The sequence below is a fragment of the Nicotiana tabacum genome, chromosome 5, assembly GCF_000715075.1.
Source record: "Nicotiana tabacum cultivar K326 chromosome 5, ASM71507v2, whole genome shotgun sequence".
Classification (NCBI taxonomy): domain Eukaryota; kingdom Viridiplantae; phylum Streptophyta; class Magnoliopsida; order Solanales; family Solanaceae; genus Nicotiana; species Nicotiana tabacum.
The window spans coordinates 162,390,197-162,415,713 of NC_134084.1; the positions used below are offsets into that span (position 1 = coordinate 162,390,197).

General features: G+C 32.5%; 1 protein-coding gene, 1 long non-coding RNA gene and 1 other non-coding gene across 3 annotated transcripts; 2 read left to right on the forward strand and 1 right to left on the reverse strand.

Moving 5' to 3' along the window:
* Positions 1-2,537: 2,537 nt before the first annotated feature.
* On the reverse strand, positions 2,538-8,732 carry LOC142181293 (uncharacterized). Its single transcript, XR_012709968.1, has 2 exons — positions 8,071-8,732; positions 2,538-3,334 (listed from the first exon to the last, which is right to left on the reverse strand). It is a non-coding gene; the product is annotated as an uncharacterized LOC142181293 (long non-coding RNA).
* A 4,878-nt stretch (positions 8,733-13,610) lies between these two features.
* On the forward strand, positions 13,611-16,963 carry LOC107822855 (G2/mitotic-specific cyclin S13-7-like; the record flags this gene model as incomplete). Its single annotated transcript, NM_001326107.1, is given in 8 exon segments — positions 13,611-13,659; positions 14,627-14,757; positions 14,938-15,162; positions 15,239-15,364; positions 15,464-15,712; positions 15,855-16,013; positions 16,104-16,282; positions 16,392-16,963. Coding segments are annotated over 8 exon segments (1,422 nt in total). The 3' UTR covers positions 16,708-16,963.
* On the forward strand, positions 14,078-14,212 carry LOC142181378 (small nucleolar RNA snoR74). The gene has a single exon (XR_012710045.1). It is a non-coding gene; the product is annotated as a small nucleolar RNA snoR74 (small nucleolar RNA).
* Positions 16,964-25,517: the final 8,554 nt, after the last annotated feature.

Consider the following 25,517-nt stretch of genomic DNA (forward strand, 5'->3'; position numbering starts at 1 on the left):
TCCGAATCTCGTATTTTGACCAAGTGGGCCAGGGGTCGACTTTTGATTTTTTGGAAAGAATGATGGGAAATCTATAATTAAACATTGGAATTAAATTGTGTAGTGTTTATTGATGTTATTAAGTCGATTATGTCTAGATACAATTGATTTGGAGTCATATTCAAAAGGGAAAGCGGTGTTTGAGGCTTGAGTTGACCATGGAAGTTCGAGGTAAGTGTTTGGTCTAACCTTAGCTTGAGGGATTAGAAGTTGTGTCCTATTTGCTACATGTTACTGGTTGAGTACGATGTATAGGCATGGTGACGAGTATCTATACGTTGGTGTCAAGCATGACTGTGAGTCTTAAATTGAAATTATTGTGTTCTGAATAAATACGACGAATGCCTAAGTTGTTGATTCTCTATGTTGAACAAGGATTATGATTATCCTCGTGGAAATTACTTATGATTGAGTATTGCTGATGGTTGAGGTAGTTAGATGTTGGAACAAGTTTGGTTATAGCTAATTTTCCCTTGCCGGGACGTATTTACTTATACTATCGATTCTATTGTCGGGATAGTGTTGTTTCTTTATTGATCCCTTGTCGGGACTCTTGTTATGATTGGTGTTGAACTGTATATGTGGATCAGGTTGCGCGCCGCAACAATATTATATTTGGATCGGGTTGTACGCCGCAACAATATTATATTTGGATTGGGCTGCACGCCGCAACAGTATTATATTTTTGGATCGGGTTGCACGCCGCAACAATATTATGTTTGGATCGGGTTACACGTCGCAACAATGATATAACTAGATCGGGTTGCACGCCACAACAATATTATGTTTGGATCGGGTTGCGCGCCGCAACAATATTATGTTTGGATCGGGTTGCACGCCACAACAATGATAAATGATATGGATCGGGTTGCACGCCGCAACAGTGTTATTATGATTTGGATCGGGTTGCGCGCCGCAACAATAGATAATACGAAGTACTTATAGATTGGTTACGAGTTCCTTATTGTTTTGCTGTAAATTTTAAATTGTTCTTTACGTTTCCTCTTAAATTACTGTTGGTAAATGATATTCCTCCGCAGCATGTCCCCCTCCCCATCTTTACTTGCTTATTTCTGTTTTACTTTTCGCTGTATATTACATAACTGCACAGGTTTATTTGGTAGTCTGGTCCTAGCCTCGTCACTACTTCGCTGGGATTAGGTCAGGCACTTACCAGCACATGGGGTTGGTTGTGTTGATACTACACTCTGCACTGTGTGCAGATCCCGGAGCGGCAGCTTTTGGACCATAGCTTTGGGTGGCTGCCTTCAGTCTAGTTAGAGATCCCGAGGTAGTCCTGCAGGCGTCCGCAGGCCCGACGTTCTCTTCTATCTTTATATTCTGTTTTCATCTATTTCAGAGACAGATTGTATCTTTCTTTCGAGACATTTATATGTAATATTCGTAGAAGGTTCGTAATATTGTGACACCGAATTCCGGGTAGAGATGTATGTTGGTATTGTCTTACTGGTTTGGCTAAGTTATCAAATTAAGTCTTCCGCATGTATTTATTTATCGTTAATATTTCACTGTTGACCGCATGTTAATTTAAATTGTTAAAAGGACTAAATAAAAGAGTTAGTGATTCTATATTACACGGCTTTCCTAGCTTTCACGAGTAGGCGTCATCACGACTCTCGAGGGTAGGAAATCCGGGTCGTGAGACTCTGTTCCAGTTTATGTGAACCTAGTTCCTTTTTGGTCTGCTCTAAAAAAATGACATGTTTCTAAATTTAGAAATAATTTAACTTAAACTTACAATTTTTCCTTGAACGAGAAGCTGTTATAACCACACAAATACTCGAAACAGTCGTTCTACCCCAAGGTATGGATAAGGTCTGCGTACACACTACTTTCCCCAAACCCACTAGTGAAATTATACTCTGTTGTTGTTGTACTTGTTCAGAATTCCCGCGTAGCTTCCTGATCACGCCCAACTATGCCTTATAAAAAGGACAATGCGGTCGTTGCAAATATAATCCGGTTTACAAGTCCGGAGTTGAATCCCACAGAGAACTAAGGCTTAGCTACAGCTGTTCACTATCACCAAGAAGACAAGCTTGAACAGTTCCTAACTTATAAATATTTAGATTCTTGTGTTTAACTAATTGATTAACAAATTAAAATAATAAATTAACAACTAAAGATACTAAGAGTTAGAGACAAGATTAAGGAGGTCTAGAGTTATGATTTCCCCAATTGTCGGAATCCTTCCCGCTATGTCTTCTATAATTTCGCCTAAGTATTCTCTACCGATCATGAGCACTCTTATTACCGTAAATCTCTCCCGAGTAATCACAACAATTTACTAGACGCACTCTCCCGAGCTACGCTAGCTGGCTTTTGATAGAGCTCACTTCAGATCGCACCCAAGGCTTCGTTATCCTTAATCCCGCCTTTAAACCCTCGGTTATTGATCCCTCATATACTCTGGGAGTGGTGTTGTTCAACAATTACCTAAATATGCACTCTCTCCTGAGTTATGCACACTAAATAGGCACAGCAAATTGAGAGCTCTTCAATTAACTACAATAAGAACGTAGTTGAACAAACAGAGAAAAACTATGACTCAATTATATAAAAACATAACAAGAATTTATCCTACAAAAGGTTCTATCAAAACTCTAGATAACAAATTAGTTATTCATAATAGTATGTAAAACTACGATACTAAAAGTCATAACCAACAATGAAAAATAGGAAGAGGAAGGAAAAACTTGTAGAAGAATTCCCAAGCCTTGCTCTTATTGTGTCTTTGCCTCCTTAGGTCAAATATATGTCAAAAATATGTCCAATACCTTTCTTGGCCGACTTCCTTGGTTTAATATAGGGTTTAGGGCTTAAAATCCCGTATTTTGTACTTTAGTCCCTGAAATTTCCGCCTCCTGCCGCGGTTCTACCGCGGTCGCGGTCAAACCGCGGTCAAACATGGCCTCTGCTGCTTCAATTGTCTGCGAGCAGCCCTCACCGCGGTTCTGCCGCAGTCGCGGTAAAACCGCGGTATTTCATCCTGTTCCGTTTGGAATTTGGAATAACGTAAAACATGAAAGTTGTAGCCCTTTGAGTTAGCTTTCCAACCATATATTATAGATCCCAAATGGGGTTTTGAATAAAAAGTTATGTCTATTTTACTAGACAGTGCGCAATATGCCTCTTCGAGTTTTCGTTTTGTTGTTTTATCATCCGTTGATCCCCGAACGCGATCCCGGCTTAATTCCTTGAGCTCTTACTCAGACTTCAAAGCTCAAAACCACTTAAATTTATTCCATAACATCTATATAGCTCGGAATCACACCTACAAGGCATAAAACACACAATTAGTGCAAAATACTAGCGATTAAAGCGCAAACTCAACTAAAGTGCAATAAATTAGAGTGTAATAATCGACTAAAATACGTAATTATTGCCTATCATCACTTCCCAAATACGACCTGAGTGATCCATAGCCTTATAAAATGGGTTTAATTTAAACATCCAAGTGTATATGAATCTTCGAGAATAATTATACTTTACTACAAGATAACTATAGCTTATAACTTTATACCTGCAAGTTGCATAAAGCTCCATCAAACATGATTACAAAAATAAGATAGTACTTTCCTTTTTAGTATGTTTCAAAATAAATGAGATATTTTTAAATTTGGAAATAATTTAACTTTAAACTCTTCATTTTACTTATTTTATTCTTAATGAGAAGTTTTTAGAACCATACAAATGGCATGGCCCCGTTTATCTATAATAAGAAGTTTCTATAACCACACAAATGTCATGGCATGACCTCATTTTACCCTTAATGAGAAGCTTTTATAATCATACAAATGACATGACCCTATTTTACTTTTAATGAGAAGCTTTTATAATCACACAAAGTTTTTACCCTTCAAACTTTTAACACTACAAATTTCAAGAGTCTTATTCTTTTTCCTTAAGCCTCGTGCCGAGTCAAACTATCTCATCTAAATTGAAACGGATGGAGTATTAAATAAAAATATTGGAAAAAACAAGTTTTCAGTGGGTGAAAGGGAGTTGATTTCATAATTAGAGTCCGTTTAGCCAAGCTGCAAAAATCTGCTTATTTTGAAAAGTACTTTTTTCAGAAGTACTTATTTTAAAAGTACTTTTGAAAGAAAAAAAAAACTTTTGTGTTTGGCCAACTTATATAAGAAGTACTTTTTGTAATATTTGGTAAATAAATTGTGTTTGGCCAATCTTTCTAAAAAGTGCTTTTGAGTATCAAATTACCAAAAAGGATAGTACTAAGGTCTTATAATTCTTTTAAAGAGAAAAATGAACTTAAATATTTATCATTAAGAGACTTTTATTATTTTTTATTTTATTTAAGTAAAACATAAAACATAAAGTAAATAAACATATTAAAGATTTAAATTAATTTTACATATATAGTTATACGGTTATATCAAAGCATATAATATTATCTAATATAATTACTTATTGTTACATGATTATTTGAATAATTAAAACACATTCAGTATCTATAAGAAGTCTATTCCACAAATTACTATATATTGATAATCCTCCACGAAATAATAAGTAAAGTCACTCACACATGATAGTATTTCTCAACAATTTCATCTCTACTTCTATCACACAACGTTCCATATTAGTAGAAGACTTGTCTTGCATTTATAAAGGAATATCAGAAGGTCCATCTCCTTTCTCAATCTCTGTAATAATATCTTCATTAGCATAATAGTTGAGTTCTTTATCGGTAGAAGAATATCGTCGGAATTATGTATAGCCATGGTAGTTATAACTAGATGATTTTGAGTATCAGACTTGAAAGATGGTATTGAGCATAAAACAGAAATAGTTTAAACATATAAAAAAAATATTTTAAAAAAATAGTTAAGTATGTTTAAATTCAAATTCAAAAAGAGTAACTAATTATTAACAACACTTAATGTATAATTTAATTTTTTAAAAGTTTATATTCAAAAAGAAACTAATTATTACCTAACCTCACTAATTTTGTCCTAAAGTTTACTAATGGATACTTTTTATTCTTCTTTTAATAATATATAGATAAGTTATACGATATAATTATAAATTTATTACCTATTTGTAGGTAATTTTCACAAATTAGATTTGTTAACTGTTTTAAAGATTCGGGAATTAATAGCATACAAGAGAAGAAATTATAAATGATTATTTGTAAGAAGGAGATTTGATAATCCAAAGAAGGATGTAGATAATTTGCTTTAGTATGAAAAAGAAGAAGATAATTTGAAAAGTTACAAGACATTACACAAAGAAAAAATCAAAAACAAAAAAAGTCAATAAAGAATTTGGAAAGTTATATTATGATTCATGTATATGATATCTTTAATTTTAAAAGAATGGTAAAAATAAGAAACAAAAATGAAAAGAAAAAGCTTAAATTAGTAAGGGATAATTTGAAAAATATAAATTTTTGGTGAGGATAGTTTTGTCTTGAATAAATTAATTTTCTACTTCTGATTCTACTTCTTGGAAGAAGGTAGAATTTTTTGCTTCTTCCCAAAAACAGAAAAAACTGCTCTTGCTGCTGGCAAAAGTACTTCTCTGTATTGGCCAAACTTTGGCCAAACAGGCTCTTAGTCAACAAAATAAGGGTCAATTACAAGTCGCAAAGCTAAATTTTGTGACAAAATAATACATCAACAATGGGATTGTTATACGTCAAGGGCACGAAAACAAACACCATAGTTGTGCTGGAATAAATTTATTAATTTCTAATTTTTCTTCTTCACCATAGCTGTGCAACTTTTACCTAACTCAAGGTACCAAAATGACCCAGCAAACCAAATTAACTACGAAGAGGGCCACAAATAATTTACACAGTACTGCGGCAGAAAAAATCGAACACAAAGGAATAAAAATGGATACTTAGAACTGTTCAAGTGAATTAGAGGAAACGAGTAAAAACATGGATAATATATGATCAAAAGAAATCTGAAAATTGTACCACGAACCGGGAAAAAAAACAATTCGCCGGCGATCTCGAACGTCCTCAACACTCAAACCGAACAACCACAAAAATATCTTTGTCCCTTTGTTTTTGGCTCACTTCCCCATCTCCTTTTCTCTCATTCTCACCCCCCAAATATGTTTCTCCGTCCCTTGCATGTATGTGTGTTTATCTTGCAGCCGTTTCTGGTGGTAGGCGGCTAGCTTTTAGATTGAGAACAAGAAAAAGCTCAAAATCCGAGGGGGAGGGAGGCACTGTTAGGCGTAGATGGGAAGGAGGGACTGGTTGGGTTCGTTTGGTCGTTGTTGTGGGTTATGGGTGAAGCCTTGTTTATGGTCATTGGGGATGGTGCGAAGATACAGGGGTGGTGTGAAGAAGACGAGATCCGGGGGGTGTTAACTATTTGGTTTTCATTATAGTTTCTGTTTATTTTTTTTGATTTTACAATCTTTTTAATGAATAGTAATAGTTACACGCGCCATTTGAATGTGACTTGTACGCACTATGTCCACGTAAGATAAGCTTGTCACACCTCCTTTTTCCACACCCCTGGGAAGGAGTATAAGTGAGTTTTTCACCTTTAAGTGATATTATTCGAAATGAGATTATTTATTTATTTTTAGAGTCACCACTTGGAATATTTAACTGGTGTCCCAAGTCACCGATTTATTTTTTTAATCCCAAATCGAGGAAATTCGACTTTCCTTTTGAAGTCTGCGAACCAGAAATTCTAAGTAAGGAATTCTGTTAATCCGGGAGAAGGTGTTAGCCATTCCCGAATTCCGTGGTTCTAGCACGATCGCTTAAACTATTATAGTTGGCCTATTATCTGATTTTAATACATGTTTTAGCCTATGGTGCATTTTTAACTTATTAACCGCTTTTAATTATTTTAGAAAGATTCAACATTATTTAAAACATGCCTTGAACCACACCACATGGAATGCACCCGCGATCTGCAACATGTTTTATTTAACGTTGTTAAGATTTGGATTTGGGTCACATGAAATACACACCCGAGTTTAGAAAATTAATTTTTTAAAATAACGCGCCTAAAGCAACTACGCACTTCAACTTTGCGAGTGCCATGGGAAGTTCAACTAAATGGCAGCCTCGATTTCTAAGGATCAAAATGAATTAAATAAGGGCAATACGTTTTGAGATTTTATTTGGCACGGCACACCTCGAATCTACTCAACTAAATGAATTAAAGATATTTATATTTAAAGTTAATTTGAAATTTAATATCACAACTACGTCACGGGAACCGTACCCGTTGTCGTGATAATCTTATTACGAGCCTAAAGAAAACTATGAGATTCATGCTTATTCACAACCTGCTTTTAAATAGTGCCAACTCAATGCACCTATCTCATCTTATGATTTACTAAACTTATGACCAAATTGACTGTGTGGAGAAACAATTCACAAATCCAAGGAAGCAATAGAGAAATCCCATAACTTTTATAAAAATGAACACTTTTTCAATTAGTGAATTACAATCATTGTTGAAGACTAAAAAAAACTACAGTCACTATTTACAAAACAATCGACATGTTCAAAAGGATGACACAAAATCAATTTCTGCGTGCAATCGTCATGAACGAAAAAGAGGCAAACATGATGAGAAACGCCCAAACGAAAGCAGTTGGAACACCCGAAAATGAACTTTAGAACATGGATGCTAATCAACTACTCGTGAATGATTCGGAATACACGTCGGCTTACGATATATATAAGAATTAACAAAAATTAGCAAACACAAACAACATATCCAAGCACTACTGAACGAGACGAGGCAGATTAATGCGACATTCAGCGAGGTTCAAATATTTTGTCCCTATCGACCATTTCTACATCAAACAGCAAGAACATAGAACTAACATTATTCAAAAAGCAAAACTCAGCCCAAATCAAACATTTAGATGCAATTCTTTTAATAAAAAATGTTAAGAACCCAAAGGTGCTAATAAATCTTACACCCGATTACCATGACTCTTATCATATTTTAAATCAAACACCAAAGAACAAGACAAGAAAACAAAAGAAGATAGAAAAGGAACCTGAAATTAAGAACTGAACCAGCCAACAGAACTGAAATCGACACCTCGAACATCAACGAGAATATATAATGAGAAGTCTAGCTGTAGAACTGAAATCGAACTGAGTGTATAGAACTTCAATCAATTTTAATGTTCCAGAAATGAGACGTGCGGATACAACAATCAAGTGCTCAGAAAATAGCTATGAATTCAGCAATGGCAACCGGGACCCTGAACCTCGACTGGCAAATTAAACTTGGCTTGAACAAATCTCCATCTCAAAACAGGAACCCAGAAGAAGAAACAAAATATTTTTTTATATTTTTGAAATATGAAAAAATACTGAAACTTCCTCACCCTTTTTTGTATCAGCGGAAACTTACCCAAAAAAATAATAATAAAATAGAAGAAATTCCCTATTAAAAATAAACTCTCTGAAGTTTTGTCCTAAGAATTCTTTACAGGAAAATATATTTTTTGATTTTTTTTCTTTTCTCAGAATTTCTGCTCAAAACCTTCTCTGGAATTTTGTTCTAAGCTTCTTACCCCCTCGATCCCTTTTTCGTCCAGCTCCTCCACTTTATATCCGTGTCTGTGTGAGTGTGTTGTAGAAGAAAAAATAGGGAAACCTCCTATTATCGTCCCCCTCACTCTCTCTCTCTACATTCTGTTTTTTTTTTTCTACCTTATCAAAATGTGCGTGTGTGTTATAAAGAAAGGAAAAGAAAGGGAAAGATTCCCCCCCCCCCCCCAAAACGTGATCTGATAGGAAAATTGGGAATTCCCCTACACATGAGTCCGAAATTAGTTATGCATAGATATGAAGGAATCTTTTGCAACCATTTTGATTGCTCTTTATTTGTCTTTTCTTTTTAGTGATAAACCAAAGAAAAAACATATTTTTTGTAAATTTTCTTTTCTTTTGCAAATTAAATACATCTTATATCTAAAAGTGTAATTCTTTTTTTTTTGTACTATTTTCTTTTCTTGATAATAAATAGTAAGCAAAATAATCTATTCCTACTAACTAAGTAAATAAAAAGCAAGGTAAAATTATTACACTCAAACCTCTAACTTAAAAATTGTACCAAACTAGATAAAACCTTTTCTTTTGTATTTTATTATTTTTGTTTTTGAAACTTTTCTTTCTTTGTAAATGACAAATAAAACTAATACTCTAAAATATGTAACTCTCTTTTTTTGTAATTTTTATTTTCTTGTGATAAAATAAAGTAAAAGAGTAAAAATTAGTTGAAATAGCTATATTAGGCCTAAATTAAATATTTACGTACTAAAATATGAAAAATCTTGTGGAGGGTCAAAAATCACATGTCTACAAAGCTACCGCCACATAAGCAATGGTCAAAGGTGTTTATTAGTTATAGGTTTCACGAGTTTGAGTGTTTAAATGGGAAAGACTAAAGTTTGTGTATCGGCTTTCAAAAGCCCTACAAGTTTAAGTGGCCAGGAAGTCATTTCGCCTTAAAATGTTGAAATTGTTAGAAAAAATGACAGAATATGGGACGAAATAATTTGACCTTGATAGTGTAGTCACTGTCCTTAAAGAATTTAAGCCTCCCAATTTTGTTATTGCAGGGATTATGGTAGATTCAAGTATCAACAATTAACTCGAATTTCCACTAGAACAAACTTTGTAAATTATAGATAGCAGAAAGAGAAGAAGATGGAAAACTGTTGTTTTTCTGATAATTTTCGTTTTGGAGAGGAATGGGGTATTTATAAACCGTGTTAGGTGTCTTTTAGAATTAACAGACTCAACCTTTCCCAACAGGCACCTATTAAAATCAATAGTCACCTTTTTGAATTTAAAGAAAACTGTTAAAAATGTTTTTCTGAGATTTAATTAAAAATATTTTAAATTAATTAATAAAATAATAGGTGACTAAAATATTAATTTCGGGCTACTTAATTGGCCCAAAACCCAATTGCCCCATCTGCCCAAGTGCTCAATCTTGACTATTAATAATATAGTCAAATTTCAATTTCCCTCCAAAATATCCTCAAAAATATTCAAACTATATAAGACAAAGAAGTGCTTTTAAACACCTCTTTCTTTCTTTCTTTTTCCAAGGAGGGACAAAACAACCTCTTCTCAAATACTCTTATCAAACACTAACTAATCTAACAGAAATAACATGGATAAAATGCTAAACAAGTGCAATATAAAAAATGTAGATGGATAAACGACCAAGTTACTCACTCCGTTCACTTTTACTTGGCATATATATACTAAAAATAGATTTTTACTTTTACTTGTCAATTTATGCATATCAAGAGAAAATAATTTTTTTTCTGTTATACCCATAATATTTATTACTTATTCCAAATCACTTTCTCAAATTCAATAAAATATGCATCAATTAATATGGGTATCATGGTAAACTATGCACTTCATTTATTATTTCTTAAGGGCGTAAAAATCAAAACGTGCCAAGTAAAAGTGAACGGAGGGAGTATTAGTGAACGATCGATATGTTCAATTGTCAACCATGAACTTAATTAGGATGCAAATTTAATGAGAAAAAATATCAATTTGGGTGATTCATGTATCCCTATTTTTGTGCGTGTGGATTAATTGTAAATCTTAGTGTAAGTATACAATTAATGATATATAATTTCCCCAAAAGAGATTTTTCGCTAGTCCTTTGAAGCAGAACTTTTTAGTGTAGAGATTTAAAGAGCTTTAATTAAAGTTTATTCAACCACTATTTGTCTTTTTATTTATTAGTACCAATATTATAAAGATATGGTTTTAAAAAGATTCATATAGTTGACTCCAACTAATTAAATTGCGGAATAGTAATTGATTATTTTAGACGATAGGATATTATTACTATTTACTAGTATTAGTACCCGCGCGATGCGCGGACACAAATTATATCGGGTTGTGATTTGGATTATTTGAATTATATATAAATAACTTTAAAATATAAACCTTCCAGATAAAATTTATTGATAATCATTAGATATTAATTAAGAAGCAAGACATGAAACCATTTCGCAAATCTCATAGTGGATAACCTGTTTTCTTTTATTATATATTTATATAATCCAATAGATTAATTTTAGTACTTGAATTTCGTGTCGTTATCAATATTAAAAATTACTAACTATGTCATGTGGTGATTTGTCTCATTTGAACATATTAAATTATATTATTTTAATACAATTTTCAGTATTAGTTTATTTTTTATCTCAAGCTTTAATAAGTCTTATTCTTTTAAATTTTACACAATTTTTTTTGTTCTTTGCTTATAATTATTATATTATTTATTATTTAATATTATTATACTTTCATGTGATTTTTTCGGCTTACTAATTGACTTTATATTTTGCTTATTATCCTTTTAATAATTATAATATATTTTTTATTCTTGAAATTTAATATATTTTACGCTTTTATCCTCTTACTCAAAACTATTTTACTATGTAAATCTATCAATAATATTTTTGAAAATAATTCAATTATTTACTTTATTTTATTTTAAATTAATTTAAAGTATAAATATTCTCACATTGTATCTATTTTTTTTATAGTATATTCTCTTCCCTATTAAAAACTTTTTAATTAGTATTTTACCCGTAATCAAAATAATATCATATTTGACTTTAAGTTGTAACTTTGATTAGTATAAAATATTAATATATAAGTTCTTTGATTATTATATTCCAAATCTATTAAGTATTCTTATATTTATTTTTTGTATTACATGCAATAAAAAAATTCTCTTTTAGTTTCAACATACAAAATTTGACTTTTAATTTTAGTTAATAAAATTACTTATATTAGATATTTATTTTATATTTTTAAATTTTAATTCTATATCTAGTAAGATTTTAATTTTTGGTGCCACTTTATTTAGTATTATTATCCATTACTATCCTTTAATATAATATAGATAATCTAGAAATTTTTTAATCTTAAAATAAATATCTATTTATTTTAAAAATATTTCTTGAATTCTTAAGTTATTTAAATTTATCAATAGTATTTTTAAATATTTTATTTTCTAAACTAATTCTTAGCATAAATATTCTCACGCTATTTCTAATTTATTTTAAATATTTTTAAGTTCTTATTTTATCTGTTAAACATAAGTTGCATGGTATTATCCACAATATGATATTTCTTATCATAATAGATAAATAACAACTTTCTCATCTCAAATTAAATAAGTTTTATTATTTTCTTTATGATGAAAGATTTGATTAATTTCTCTCTATTTATTCCTTATTTTTGCTATTCTATTATTCAATACATAATATTATTACATTGTTATGTGGCTTTCATTAGCTTGTTAATTTAACATCTATTTCTACCACACTCATTTTAGTATTAATCATAAAAGTTAGTTTCTTATTTGTTTGAACACATTATATCTAATGATAATGTTTTCATTATTATTTTATTTCTTTATGTACTATTTCTAAAAATAATAAAATTATGAAATGAATGAAAAGAAAACAGATCAAGTGGTTAGTAAATAATTATATTTGGAAAGCTATCAAAATTTATTTACTATAAGAATGTGAGTAAATTTTAATTGATTTCTACCATAAATTAAATTTAATCAAATCTAAGTTGTTTTAATCCTTATTAAATTTGTCTAAAAATCTATTTAGATTATGTCTTAAAAATGCTAGGTGACATTTTCTGAATATGCTCCTTGGCTTAATGTCATGTCTCACTACCTTCCTTTTAATATAATATATATAGAAGATATAAATATTTAAGTTTTTTCTTATCTTATAAATAATTGTATACTTTATGTAAGATCTTATTTTACTGCTTGAATATTTTAATTTTTGAAGTCAATAAATCTTTAATATCATAAGTAAATTTTAGTTTTATTTTATATTTTAACTTACTTCAAAGTATAAATAGTCATAGGTTATCTCAATTTACGTTTTTCTATATTTTTTATTTTTTTCAATTATAGTTTTTTAATTAATTTTTTACCTCCATATTTCTAGCTAATTTAGAAGAAAATCTATGAGTGAATAATATATATATATATATATATATATATATAAAAAGAGAGAGATTATATTTGTCTAAGATATATTTAGATTATGTATAAGATTCATTAAACTACTTCTCTTAATTACTTTCCATTTATAATTTCTAATAATTAATATTGTCTTATAATTGCCAAGTGACTTCATTTTAGCTTGCCACTTGGCTTAACCACATTGCATATTACTCTCCTTTTAATAAAATATAGATTAGTATTATTAATTCTAAGATTGATATACATTATGCTATATATTTGGAATTAGTAAAGCTTGTAGTGGAGGAGTGCACACTAAATCAAAAGCAGTAGGCTTAATACAATTAAACCCAAACGGTAATAGGCGTAATTGTCTAAATCCCAATTACGACCGTTGATCTGGAACTCCATCAACGGCTAAGATTTAAAGGAAAAATAAGACCGTTGGGAGTGAAGCGCCGATTGTGCAGCTTCAAAAAGGGTGTATTCTTCACTTCTCCCAAATATCTCTTCTTTCTCTCAAAAACCTTTCGGAGAAAGAGTTTCAAGGTTTCTCTAAAAATGGCTTCAAGAATCGTTCTTCAACAGCAGAATAGAGGTTAGATTATTTTTTTTAATAAGCGTTTTGATGTTTTCTTTCTTTCTATACTGTACTTATCTTTTGATTCGTATTTTTTTCTTGTGTTCATTTGATGTTCTGAATCTTTATTGGTTCAATGATTTCTCAAGTTCTGTGATGGGTCCTTCGATTACTACTGACCCAAGTCGTTTTTTACCATTAATTGTGTGATATAAAGATGCTTAAATTAATTGTAAAAATATAATACTATCTAGTGGTATTGATATGCTTGAACTAATTGGATATTTCTGCAATACGCTTTAGGATTTTTCGTGTCCCAATGACTAGCTAAACATTCATAAATGCTATGAACTTTAGATGTAAATCTGAATAAAAGAAAGAATAAACAAAAGACTGTTAGTAAATTCATTGTTGGAGACTTAGAGCGTGATCTGATGAGAAATGGGGCCTATTGCTATTCTATATGTGGGTTTCTTGTAATATTCAGGACATAAATTTGCATTGTTTTGGGTGAACCAGTCGACCTATTTGGCTATTCGTGATATAGTTTTTCAGTAAATGATGCACATTTAATCATTATATGTTGTTTCTTTACCTTTTAAAAAAAGAAATGGAACGGTTGTGTTAAGATTAACTGATTAAAAAGGCAGTGGCCTATTGGTTTTTCTGTAAATGGGTCGCTCAGTAAACTTTCAGGGACATAAACATTTCTTATTGGGTGAACCATCTCATGTTAAATGATGTTACATATAATCACTCTCTAAATATTAGAGCATGTTAGTGGTATTTAGTTTGATACTAAGTAGATAGACTATTCTGTACCATCCATTGTTATAGGGTGAACCTCTTGAAATGTTGATGATGGATGGTTTGGTTCAGTATATGATGTTACATAATCAACTCTATAAATATCAGTACTATGTATTGAATGTTAATGGTATTTTGTTTGGTACTCCTAATATAGATGGACTTTTATATTGTTTAGGTGAGGCAGTCCCTGGGGCAGTAAAGCAGAAAAAGAATATGGCACCAGAAGGGAGAAATAGGAAAGCACTTGGCGATATTGGGAATGTGGCTACAGGTCGTGGGCTCGAAGGAAAAAAGCCACTTCCTCAGGTATCTCGCCCCTTAACAAGGAGCTTTTGCGTACAATTGTTGGCTAATGCACAGGCTGCAGCTGAAAATCAGAAGGTTATGACAACAAAAGTCATAATCTTTCTCTGCATTTCAATCTCTATGATCTTATACTAGTACTGATTTTGGTTGTGGACTTGTGGTTTTTTTTGCTGTTTGCAGAAACCTGTGGCTGTTAAGGTGAAAGGAGCAAATGTTGCTAAAGTACCTGCAGCAAGGAAACCAGCTCAGAAGAAAGCCACAGTTAAGCCAAACCCCGAGGATATTATTGAAATTAGTCCTGACACCCAAGAAAAACTGAAGGAGAAGATGCAAAGGAAGAAGGCTGATAAAGACTCATTAAAACAGAAAGCAACTCTTACTTCTACTCTCACTGCTCGAAGCAAGGTTTGTGATTGAGGCGTAGTTTTTACTTTTTTGTGATTTACATATTGTATCTGATTATTTTGTCAACATTAAAAAGGCTGCATGTGGTCTGAGTAAAAAACCAAAGGAGCAGGTAGTGGACATTGATGCTGCAGATGTGAACAATGAGTTGGCAGTTGTGGAATATGTTGAAGACATTTACAGCTTCTACAAACTTGCTGAGGTATCTACTGTCTTGAACTATATATCTATTCTTGCTGTTTATTTTTTGTTTCTTGTTTACTAATGTGTGATCAACTTGAATATTTGTGCCTGTTTGTAGAATGAGACAAGAGTTCATGACTACATGGACTCACAGCCTGAGATAAATGATAGGATGAGGGCAGTTCTGATAGATTGGTTGGTTGAAGTCCACCAAAAATTTGAACTTAATCCAGAGACTCTTTACCTCACAATCAACATTGTGGATCGCTACCTTGCGGTGAAGACTACATCAAGAAGGGAATTGCAGTTACTGGGCATTAGTGCCATGCTCATAGCCTCCAAATATGAAGAAATTTGGGCTCCTGAGGTACATTTATACAGTTACATCAAATAGAATTATGCAAGTCTATGAGCTGCTATCAAATAGAACTATGCGAGTCTATGAGCTGCTATAGCTAACAACTTTCTGAATGGCTAAAGCTAACAACTTTCTGAATGTCATTTTTCAGGTCAATGACTTTGTGTGCATCTCAGACAAAAGTTACACTCATGATCAGGTGTTAGCTATGGAGAAAGAAATTCTTGGGCAATTGGAATGGTACTTAACAGTCCCAACACCTTACGTATTTCTCGCCCGTTTCATTAAAGCTTCTCTACCTGATTCAGAAGTAAGTTTTTGAAATTCTTAGATATTTCTGTCAGTATGAGTTTATGGTACTAATTGACTGACTGCTTTTGTGAACCCCTTCAAATAACAGATTGAGAACATGGTATATTTTCTGGCTGAGCTGGGGTTGATGAATTATGCAACCATTATCTACTGCCCCTCGATGATTGCTGCCTCAGCGGTCTATGCTGCTCGACACACCCTCAATAGGACACCATTTTGGAATGAGACACTTAAGCTGCACACTGGTTTCTCAGAGTCTCAGCTAATGTGAGTAAATCTTTTATATTCTAGTACCTTTTTTTCTTCCCTTTGTTCTTCTTCCAGCTATTTTGGATTGAGACGCAGTTAATTGACTGACTGATTGATTTTGGAACAGAGAGTGTGCAAGGTTGTTAGTGAGCTATCAATCTGCGGCTGCGACTCACAAGCTAAAGGTGATATACAAGAAGTACTCCAGTCCGGAGAGAGGTGTTGTTTCATTACTAACTCCGGCCAAATCCTTGTTGGCTGCATCATCATCAAGTGTGTTGTCGGAGCAAGCTGATTTACGCAAAAGCACAGAAGCAGCAGCAACATCATCATCCAAAATGGTGGTGGTGGGTTGTCAAAGGTGCCACATGTATGTCATGGTAACTGAAGCTGATCCAAGATGCCCCCAATGCAAGAGCACTACTACTAGGAAGATGACTTAAGTTGGTTTCATTAATCAAGAATCCAAACTGTTCTTTTATTGCTTGCTAGGTTTCATTTTGTTTCTATAAATCGAGCACTACTTGAGCTCCATAGTTGTGACTTAGATTTTTGTTTCTTGATTAATAGGAGTATTCTCTTTCCATTGTTGTGATAACAAAGGAAGGAGGGAGTGTACTTTTCAGCTTTATCTCCTACCTCAATTGGCCAAATAGATCTGTTGACATGATACTATATTTTAGTTCTTGAAAATTGCAGAACTCTTCTTGTGCATAAAAGTTCATCAACAACTTCCCAAAAATATAAATTGCTACAGAAATCATTTTTAGCTCCCCTGATGCGTCTAAAGACATTTTGCCCCGTTGATTTTGATATGCAAGTTTTCCAAATTATTTGGCAAGAAATATATAAGAAAGACATACACTAAAATTGTTCAGACAAAATTTTATATTTGCTACCATAAAAAGGAAGAACTTGAGTTAAAGCTTAAATGAAAAAGCAAAATGGGGCCAAAAGAAAAGCTAACAAAGACACATGTAAAAAAATTCAATCCTTAGTTACAAGATAATTTGCTGGGAAAAAATGAACAAAATTTAGAAGAATCCTACAACTTAAGGGAAATCCGCTTTGGGAGCTGTTCCCCTTAGGCACCAGTGTATATCACCGGAAATTCTTGATTCGATATTGAGTATTTGCACTTTAAATCTTATGACTCCACCTTTAGGCGGCAATACGGTCCAGTTCTATTGGCTTTATTAGTAGTCATTTGGCCAAACTTCTAAAATCAGCTTATTTTGAGAAGTATTTTTTTTAAAAGTATTTTTAAAAAAGTGTTTTTGGTGAAAAGTAGTTTGTGTTTGGCTAATTAATTAAAAAAATACTTTTGAGCAGTAATTAGTGTTTGGCCAAGCTTTTGAAAACTGTTTCTAAGTGTATTTTTCTCAAAAGTGCTTTTGGAGAGAAGCTACATTTTTCTGCTTCTCCAAAACTGCTTCTGCTTCTCCTCAAAAGCACTTTTTCCTTCCAAAAGCTTGGTCAAACACCTCAAATTTTGAAAAAACTTTTGGCCCAAAAAAAGCTTAGCCAAACAGCCTATAAGAGCACTTACCAGCTGCTGCTGCTGCCACCTGTTTGGCGGGCAGAGGGCTTGTTGTCTCGATTTTTCTCTCTGTTGAGGCCCTCCTATTGCTATAGTCATAAGCTATATTAGCTCCAGCTTGCAATCGCATGGGCCTCCAGTAAAAAAAAGTAGGAATATTTACATTCTTATACACTATTTAAAACATTATTACCCTCCATGCTCAAGTTTCAATTTAATTACGTGGTCATATACAATTTACCAATTATATACAAATAACTTTTAAATAAGTATCCCTTTATATTAGGAATTGAATAAGGAATATCAGTTATTTCCTTATCCCTTTATACTTGTTCACTCTCTCTCTTCGTGTCTCTGTCTCTGCTTTTTTCAGTGTACCCATCGTCTAGCTTTCTTTCCAGTAATGTGATCTTAATAAAAGAATATGATTTATGGTAGTGGAACTTTCACACTTAGTTGGTTATTATAAAATTTAGAGTTCACAGAACAAATTGCAACTCAAAAGTGCGGATTACAAACATTGAAAAGAATTACTAAATTCAAGACGAAGATATTGTAGTAATTCATCAATGGATTTCTTGTTGAATAGAGTTTCCACCATTGACAACCATTAAAAGGCTTTGAAACTTTGAAATTGAATTTAGATTATCAAAAGCCATTATTTATTTGGATTGGGTGTTGTTGCAAACAATCGATAATATTATTTGGAGTTTATATTTCAATTTTGAGGGTGTTTTGGTGAAGATTAGACTTGATTTTGGCTGAATTTCAGATTGAAACTCGAAGAAGAAGAAGAAGAAGAAGAAGAAGAAGAAGAAGAAGAAGAAGAAGAAGAAGAAGAAGAAGAAGACGACATGGCATACAATATACTTACGAATTTGTAGTAAAGTTGTAGGTAAATTGTCTTCTGTTGTAGTTATATATATTTTTATTTGAATATTATATGAAAGTTGAAAAATAGTTGTATTATGTTTGAATCGTTGTACAAAATTTGTATTTAAGTTATCAATACTATCTTTTTACATAAAGTTGTTGATATGTTTTAAAATTGTATTAAGAGAGTAAGTTTTGATTGGAATTTTAGAGAGGAAGAAGCACACACTACACATAAAATATATACAAATAAGATACAAAATATAAAAAAGACATATTGTATAAAATTTATATAATAATTGTATTTAAGTTGTATGATATTGTAGTTGTATTTAACTGGGTATAAATAATGTATGAAAGTTATCGATAAATTATAGATTAGTTGTAAATAAGTGTATATAGTATAGTCGGTTGTAATTCAATATTACAAAATCAAATGCAATGTGACTAATTCAATATTACATTCCAAGTCGCAATTGACTATAATTTCATTGAGGGCAAAATTTGATTATGTAATTTGACGAAATAACTTGTGACTATAATTATCAAAAATGTCGATAAGTTCAAAATGTCTTTGTGCCAATTCTCAGTACTTGTACTGAGTATTGCCATTTGTCTAAGTAATAAGGAGCCCTATTTTCAAGTTGGTAACGTGATTGACCTGCAGGCTTTCGGTGCTTATGATGTAGTTTTGATTTCCTCCGCATTACGAAAAGTAATGCATGTTTAAGGAAATCAATTGTGTTAAGCCGATAGCATAATCAGATAAAAATTATTCGTTGAAGGACATTAGCTAAAGAAGAATTTTGTGATGCTTAATTGTGTGAATATTAGAGTGCCAATAGGTGTTGTTATGTCAAATATCACCAGTTTCTCAAATTATACATGGGGAGGCAACTAGATTTTATTATCATACAACTATTTTTCAACTTCATACAACATTCAAATAAATAAAAAAATATAACTACAACAGAATACAATTTACCTACAATTTTACTATAACTTTACTACAATTTCGTAAGTATATTGCATGTCATGTCTTCTTCTTCTTCTTCTTCTTCTTCTTCTTCTTCTTCTCAATATTGATATATAAACTCAAAACAATATTCCCAATTGTTTGCAAAAACAAATAATGATTTTTGAAAACCCAAATTTGAATTCAAAGCTTTATGATAGATTAGTATTCGAATCTTCAATTCCTACGACCTGAAAGTTACTTCAATAGGTTGATTGGCAGAAGACAATTTTTAGGCTTACCTTATTGAGAGAGAAAGAAAGAAAAATTGATGAGAGATGTGTCAGAGAGAAAAGAGGAGAGAAAAAATGAAAAGGATGTAACTAAATTCCCCAATTCAAGGCACTAATAATGGATTGTATATAATTTGTAAGTAATCTTTGCTTAGGGCGTGTAATATACAAAACTAGGACAATTTTGATAAATAAGTTTCAAATATTGTATAGGAAGGAAAAAATTCCGAAAAAGTAATGGTCCAATTATAATAAGCCTAGAAGGAATTGTTAGAAAAATAATTTGGTAACTCAAAAAGAAATATTCAAATTGTTGTCTAGGTTCATTCTTGTTATATTATATTAATGGATCTTTTTTATACTATCAATTTGAATATATTTAATGTGTGTAATAGTAAATTTGAATAACTTTGAATATAATATTTTATTAGCTTTAAATGGCTATTATTATTTATTATGGCTATCAAAATCAATTAGTTTTTTTGAATTTGACCATTTGATAACGTTCCATGCTTAATGGCCTTTAAATATGTAACGTTTCTTGGCTTTGGTTTTGTAACGTTTCTTTCTCGACAATCATATGTCCACTTTGGACTATATATATATAGTGTTCATTTTATGAAAGGTGTTTGAAAGAGTGAAAAAAACAAAAACTTTTCTTCTCAATTTCTTTTATTGTGCTGGGGTTTTTTGTGATTAATCTTTGTTGTTTCTGTTCCTAATTATACTAGAAAGCTTGTTGAATCTTGAGGGATACGCCTAAATTTATTCATCACAATGTGGGCGAAATATCCTTAAGGACAATGTCCTTGACACACATCAAGCTAAATCTTATTCTCCATAATCCAATATTTTCAACAGGAATTGGGGGAGAAATGACACTAGGTAGCCATTCTAAAGGGCTAATATGTCCTGAATTTATGGAACAAAATGAACATAGTGTTTCATTCGCCGATAATAGTTGAAACTGGAAGATTTTTTTATGTAATATTATCTAGTATTATTTCCAATTTCAACTATTATCGGCGGCTGAAACACTATGTTCATTTTTTGAACCGAATGTCTCACTTGGCGACTCTAGACTTGAGTCTCGGAACTACAGGCATTCAACGGAATTCAAAATGTCAAGACTCGAAGACCTCAAAATCACCTGCTCGATTGACAAACATAACAAATATGAAGCAAGACCTACTCCCTCCCATCGTAGGAATAATTGAAGAACGTTATTTTCAGTCACCAATATTGGCATAAAAAAAGTAGGAATGAGCATTCAAATTGGATTAATTGTTTGGGATAAAAATATACGAAGTTGTCCTGAAATTAAGATTTTTAGTTTGTAATTTCAGAACAAAATAAGTATTAATCAATAGGTGCACTTTGCCTAGAATAGCCAAGGGGCCCCGTAGTAAAAAAGTAATGGTCCAATTATTATGAGCCCATAAGGAATTGGGCCATAGCCAACGCAAATATGAGATCCAGTTCTTAATGCCCACCCAATGCGGTGAACTATACCCACGACTGCTCTGTTAAGTCAGCCGATAACAATACCCAAACGGGTAGGGAAAATCTCTACTTGTCAGAGTATTGTACCGGACCTTCATACAATCGTGTGCTCGGCACAATTTCTTATGGGTAATTCACAATAACTCATTTCCGTTACTTTATTACTCCCACTTGGGTTACAGGCCCGCGTTACAGAGCCCAGTGACACTCGACTTCCTGTGCTTTGCTTATAAAGTATGCACACACATTTCTCACTACGGTGTGGGACAATGCAGCATTATCACTTTGTACTCTAGGTTGAGAAAATCAAATTTTCTTATCTCTACTTTTGTGATGTGGTCAGGCTTCGTTGACACGAGAGTATAGGAACTAATCTCTCTACATTCATAAAATAACATCTCCATATACACTACTTTTTCCATACTCACTTGTGAGATTACACTAGGTATATTGTTGCGGTTAGTTATCTCTGTTTTTGTTGTTTATCTCAATTTTTAAAATATAGACATTATCTCTCTCCTATCTCAATTGCTTGATAATTTTCGAAATATGAATTCAACTTCTAAATTATCAACCTTCAATTTCCAAATTTTTTAACATTGAAGTATCTTTTTCATCTTTTCTTTCCTAAATCTATGTTATAAACTCATAAACATTACTTATGAAGTAAAATAAGTAATAATCAATTATATTCTACCTTTGTTCTGTTTTATGTGATATTTATTTCACGTGGGTTGCTCTGATGGTAAGCACCTTCCACTTCCAACCAAGAGGTTGTGAGTTTGAGTCACCCCAAGAGCAAAGGTGGGAAGTTCTTGGAGGGAAGGATGTCGATGGTCTATTTGGAAACATCCTCTCTACCTCAGGGTATGGGTAAGGTCTGCGTACACACTACCCTCCTCAGACCCCACTAATGGGATTATACTGGGTTGTTGTTGTTGTTGTTGTATATTTTAAATAATTTAATTTTAATTTTTTTATTTGATCTTAGATGACATGCTTTAATAATTACATGATATGTTTAAAATCACAAAGCTTTAAATTTGTTTGTTTTCAATTTTAGATTAGTGAAACTAGGACATAAAGTAAAACTGAGGAAGTATTTAATAGGCAGAATGGTCTAAATGGCACCTGTACTTACACCACTTTGTTATACCGGTCCCCAAACTTAGATATTTGCCAATTGAACACTTATACTCATTCAAAACGTGAATAATAAACGCTTATCCAATGAGGCTGCCAGTGCGTGTATGACAATCACCTACACGTAGGATGCCACATCAATAAAATAAAATCAAGTAGGCTCCAAGTCACATATGATGGCCAAATAGAATAAAAAATCGGCAAAGGATTATTTACCCCCCGAACCCACATTTTCCCCTCATTTTACAATTACCCGCGTACTTATGGCTTAGATAGTATCGAATAACGGTGAGTCTCTCCTCTTTTCTCCGTCGTTGTTGCCGGGATTTTCATCTGTACAGTTGTTATCGAAGTTTGTGGGGTAAGTTTCTTCATTTGTTCTTCATATTTTGTCTTTATTGTTTTTCATTTCCCTTTATTTATGGGGCTTTTGCTCTGTCTAGGGTTTTAGGGGAAGGTTGGGTTAGGTCGTAATTGCTGTTTAATATCCTTTAATATATAAGGCTTTTGTTGTGTTTTGCTACAAGTTAGAGTAAAAGCCCTTTTTAATGTAGTGTCATGCATGTAATGACATATTTGGTCATTCCGTTTAGTGTTTTGGGTTTTTGTTGTCAAAGCATAATTTCATCCTATGTTTATGTATTTTTTTGTGATGTTTGTTGGGTCTCCTTCTTGTTAGTGGTCCACCGCAGTATTTTTGAATATTATAAGGCATTGTGGGGACGAAAAAAGAATCTTGGAAGCTTTTTTACTTTAAAAATCTACCTTTTTTGTTGGTTTGTTTATGGAGTTGTGTAAAGGTGCAACTTTTGATAACAAATAGTCATTGATAACACTGTTTTTTTTGTTACTTTACAGGTATGAAAAGAAAATGGCTTCAACCCTAGTTAACCTACAAATCCACCACAGTCGTAATTTTGTATCCGACCCTGACCTAAGGTATGCAAATGGACTAACTTGTCCTCAATTAGCTACAGTTGATGTTGATGAGCTACATATTATGTTGTTTTACAAGTTTTCTAGTGACTTAGGATTTTTAGAAGTTGATTTGTTTGGATGCAAAGTTAACAAAAGTGGTGGCTATTACATTTTAAAAACAGATGCTGATATGTTAAAGTTTCTTAATACATTGAAAGGTGGTGACTTTGTTGATATTTGTATTGTCCATAAAATTAGTGAGTCTATTCTTGTTGAGGACGTAACTGAACTAGACTCCACTATACAAACAGACGAGCATGACAGTGGGTTAAATGCTAGGGCTGATGTGTCACCTCCCAACTATGATATAAATAGGACTGAAAATAATAAAGATAAAGGTAAGGGGGCAGATATAAATGAAGAGATAGAAGAATTAGATGAAGGTGAAGGTAATAATTTCTCATCCTATCACCTTCAAACATCAGAATCAGATTTTGATGAGGACCTTGATGATTCTGAAAGGTTTGACTCACTGTTTGATATAGATGAGAACATTGAAGAGTGTAGTGATTTGGAAGATGATTTAGCTGAAATTAGACAGTCTAAACTCAACAAAAAGAAGTATGCCCAAGTAAATGTAGATGAGATACCATCTAGTCCAGTTGGCAAAACTCAACAAAAATAAGGACATCTAAGGATTCAATTCCTTGCAAAGAGGTGTTTATAGGCATTTATATCTTGAAACATTAAAAACTGGATGGTTAGAAGGGTGCAGAAACATAATTGGCTTTGATGGTGCATTCCTAAAGGGGACATGTAAAGGTGAACTACTTTCATGCATTTCCAATGATGGAAATAATCAAATGTTCCCTGTGGCTTGGGCAGTAGTTGAAAAGGAATCAAAGGATACATGGTCTTGGTTTATCAGATATCTCAAGCATGATCTAAACTTGACAGAAACTGAAGGAGAAGGGTTGACAGTCATGTCTGATATGCATAAGGTATGGTTTCTAATACTCTTTCTTTAAAGTGTAATTGTTTTCATTTATGTTTAAGTTATAACAATATAGTTTTTATGATTTTATGGTCTTCATCTAGCAATAACTCAGTTATTGTCAAATGTTGAGATGAGATGGTGTGCTAGACATATCTGGGCTAATTGGAAGCAAATTTGGCCTGGTGAGGAAAGAAGGAAAAAATTCTAGCAGTGTGCAAGAGCTACATTTGAAGTTTACTTGAGCAAGAAGTTGGATGAAATGGACCAGATGAGGGGAGATATTGTTCAAGACTTACTGAAATACAACAAGGAAATATGGTATAAGGCATACTTCAAAGAACATAGTAAGTGTGATGTAGTGGAGAACAACATGTGTGAGACATTCAATAGTTAGATATTGGCAGCTAGGCACAAGTCTATCATTACTATGTTAGAGGAAATTAGAATCAAGTGTATGGAGAGGATGAATAACATGAGAGAGTTTTCTGAAAAATGGGTAGATGAGATATCACCCATGGCTATGGAAATACTTGGAGAGAATGCTCAAAGGGCAGCCAAATGTAAAGTCAAATTTAATGGTGAAACAGGGTATGAGATCCAGGATGGGCCATATAAACATGTTGTTGACTTTAGGACATGTACCTGTACTTGTAGGTCATGGCAACTCAAAGAAATTCCATGTGCACATGCAATTACAACAATGAATTATAAGAACTATGAGGTTGAGCCATATGTTGACCATTGGTATAGAAAGGATACCTACCTTAAGGCATATAGCAGATTCATTCAACCTTTAACTAGTATGAATTTGTAGCCAAAAAGCACACTGCCAGTTATTGAGCCACCTGTTATAACTGCAATGCCAGGAAGGCCAAAGAAAAAAAGGAGAAAAGCTGCTAATGAACTAAAGAATAAGTTTGGGAAGGGTACAAGAATAGGGAAACAAATGAGATGTTCTTTGTGCAAGACTCTAGGACATAACAAGAAAGGATGCCCATCAACAGTAAATATAAATGTTTGTTTTGTTACTA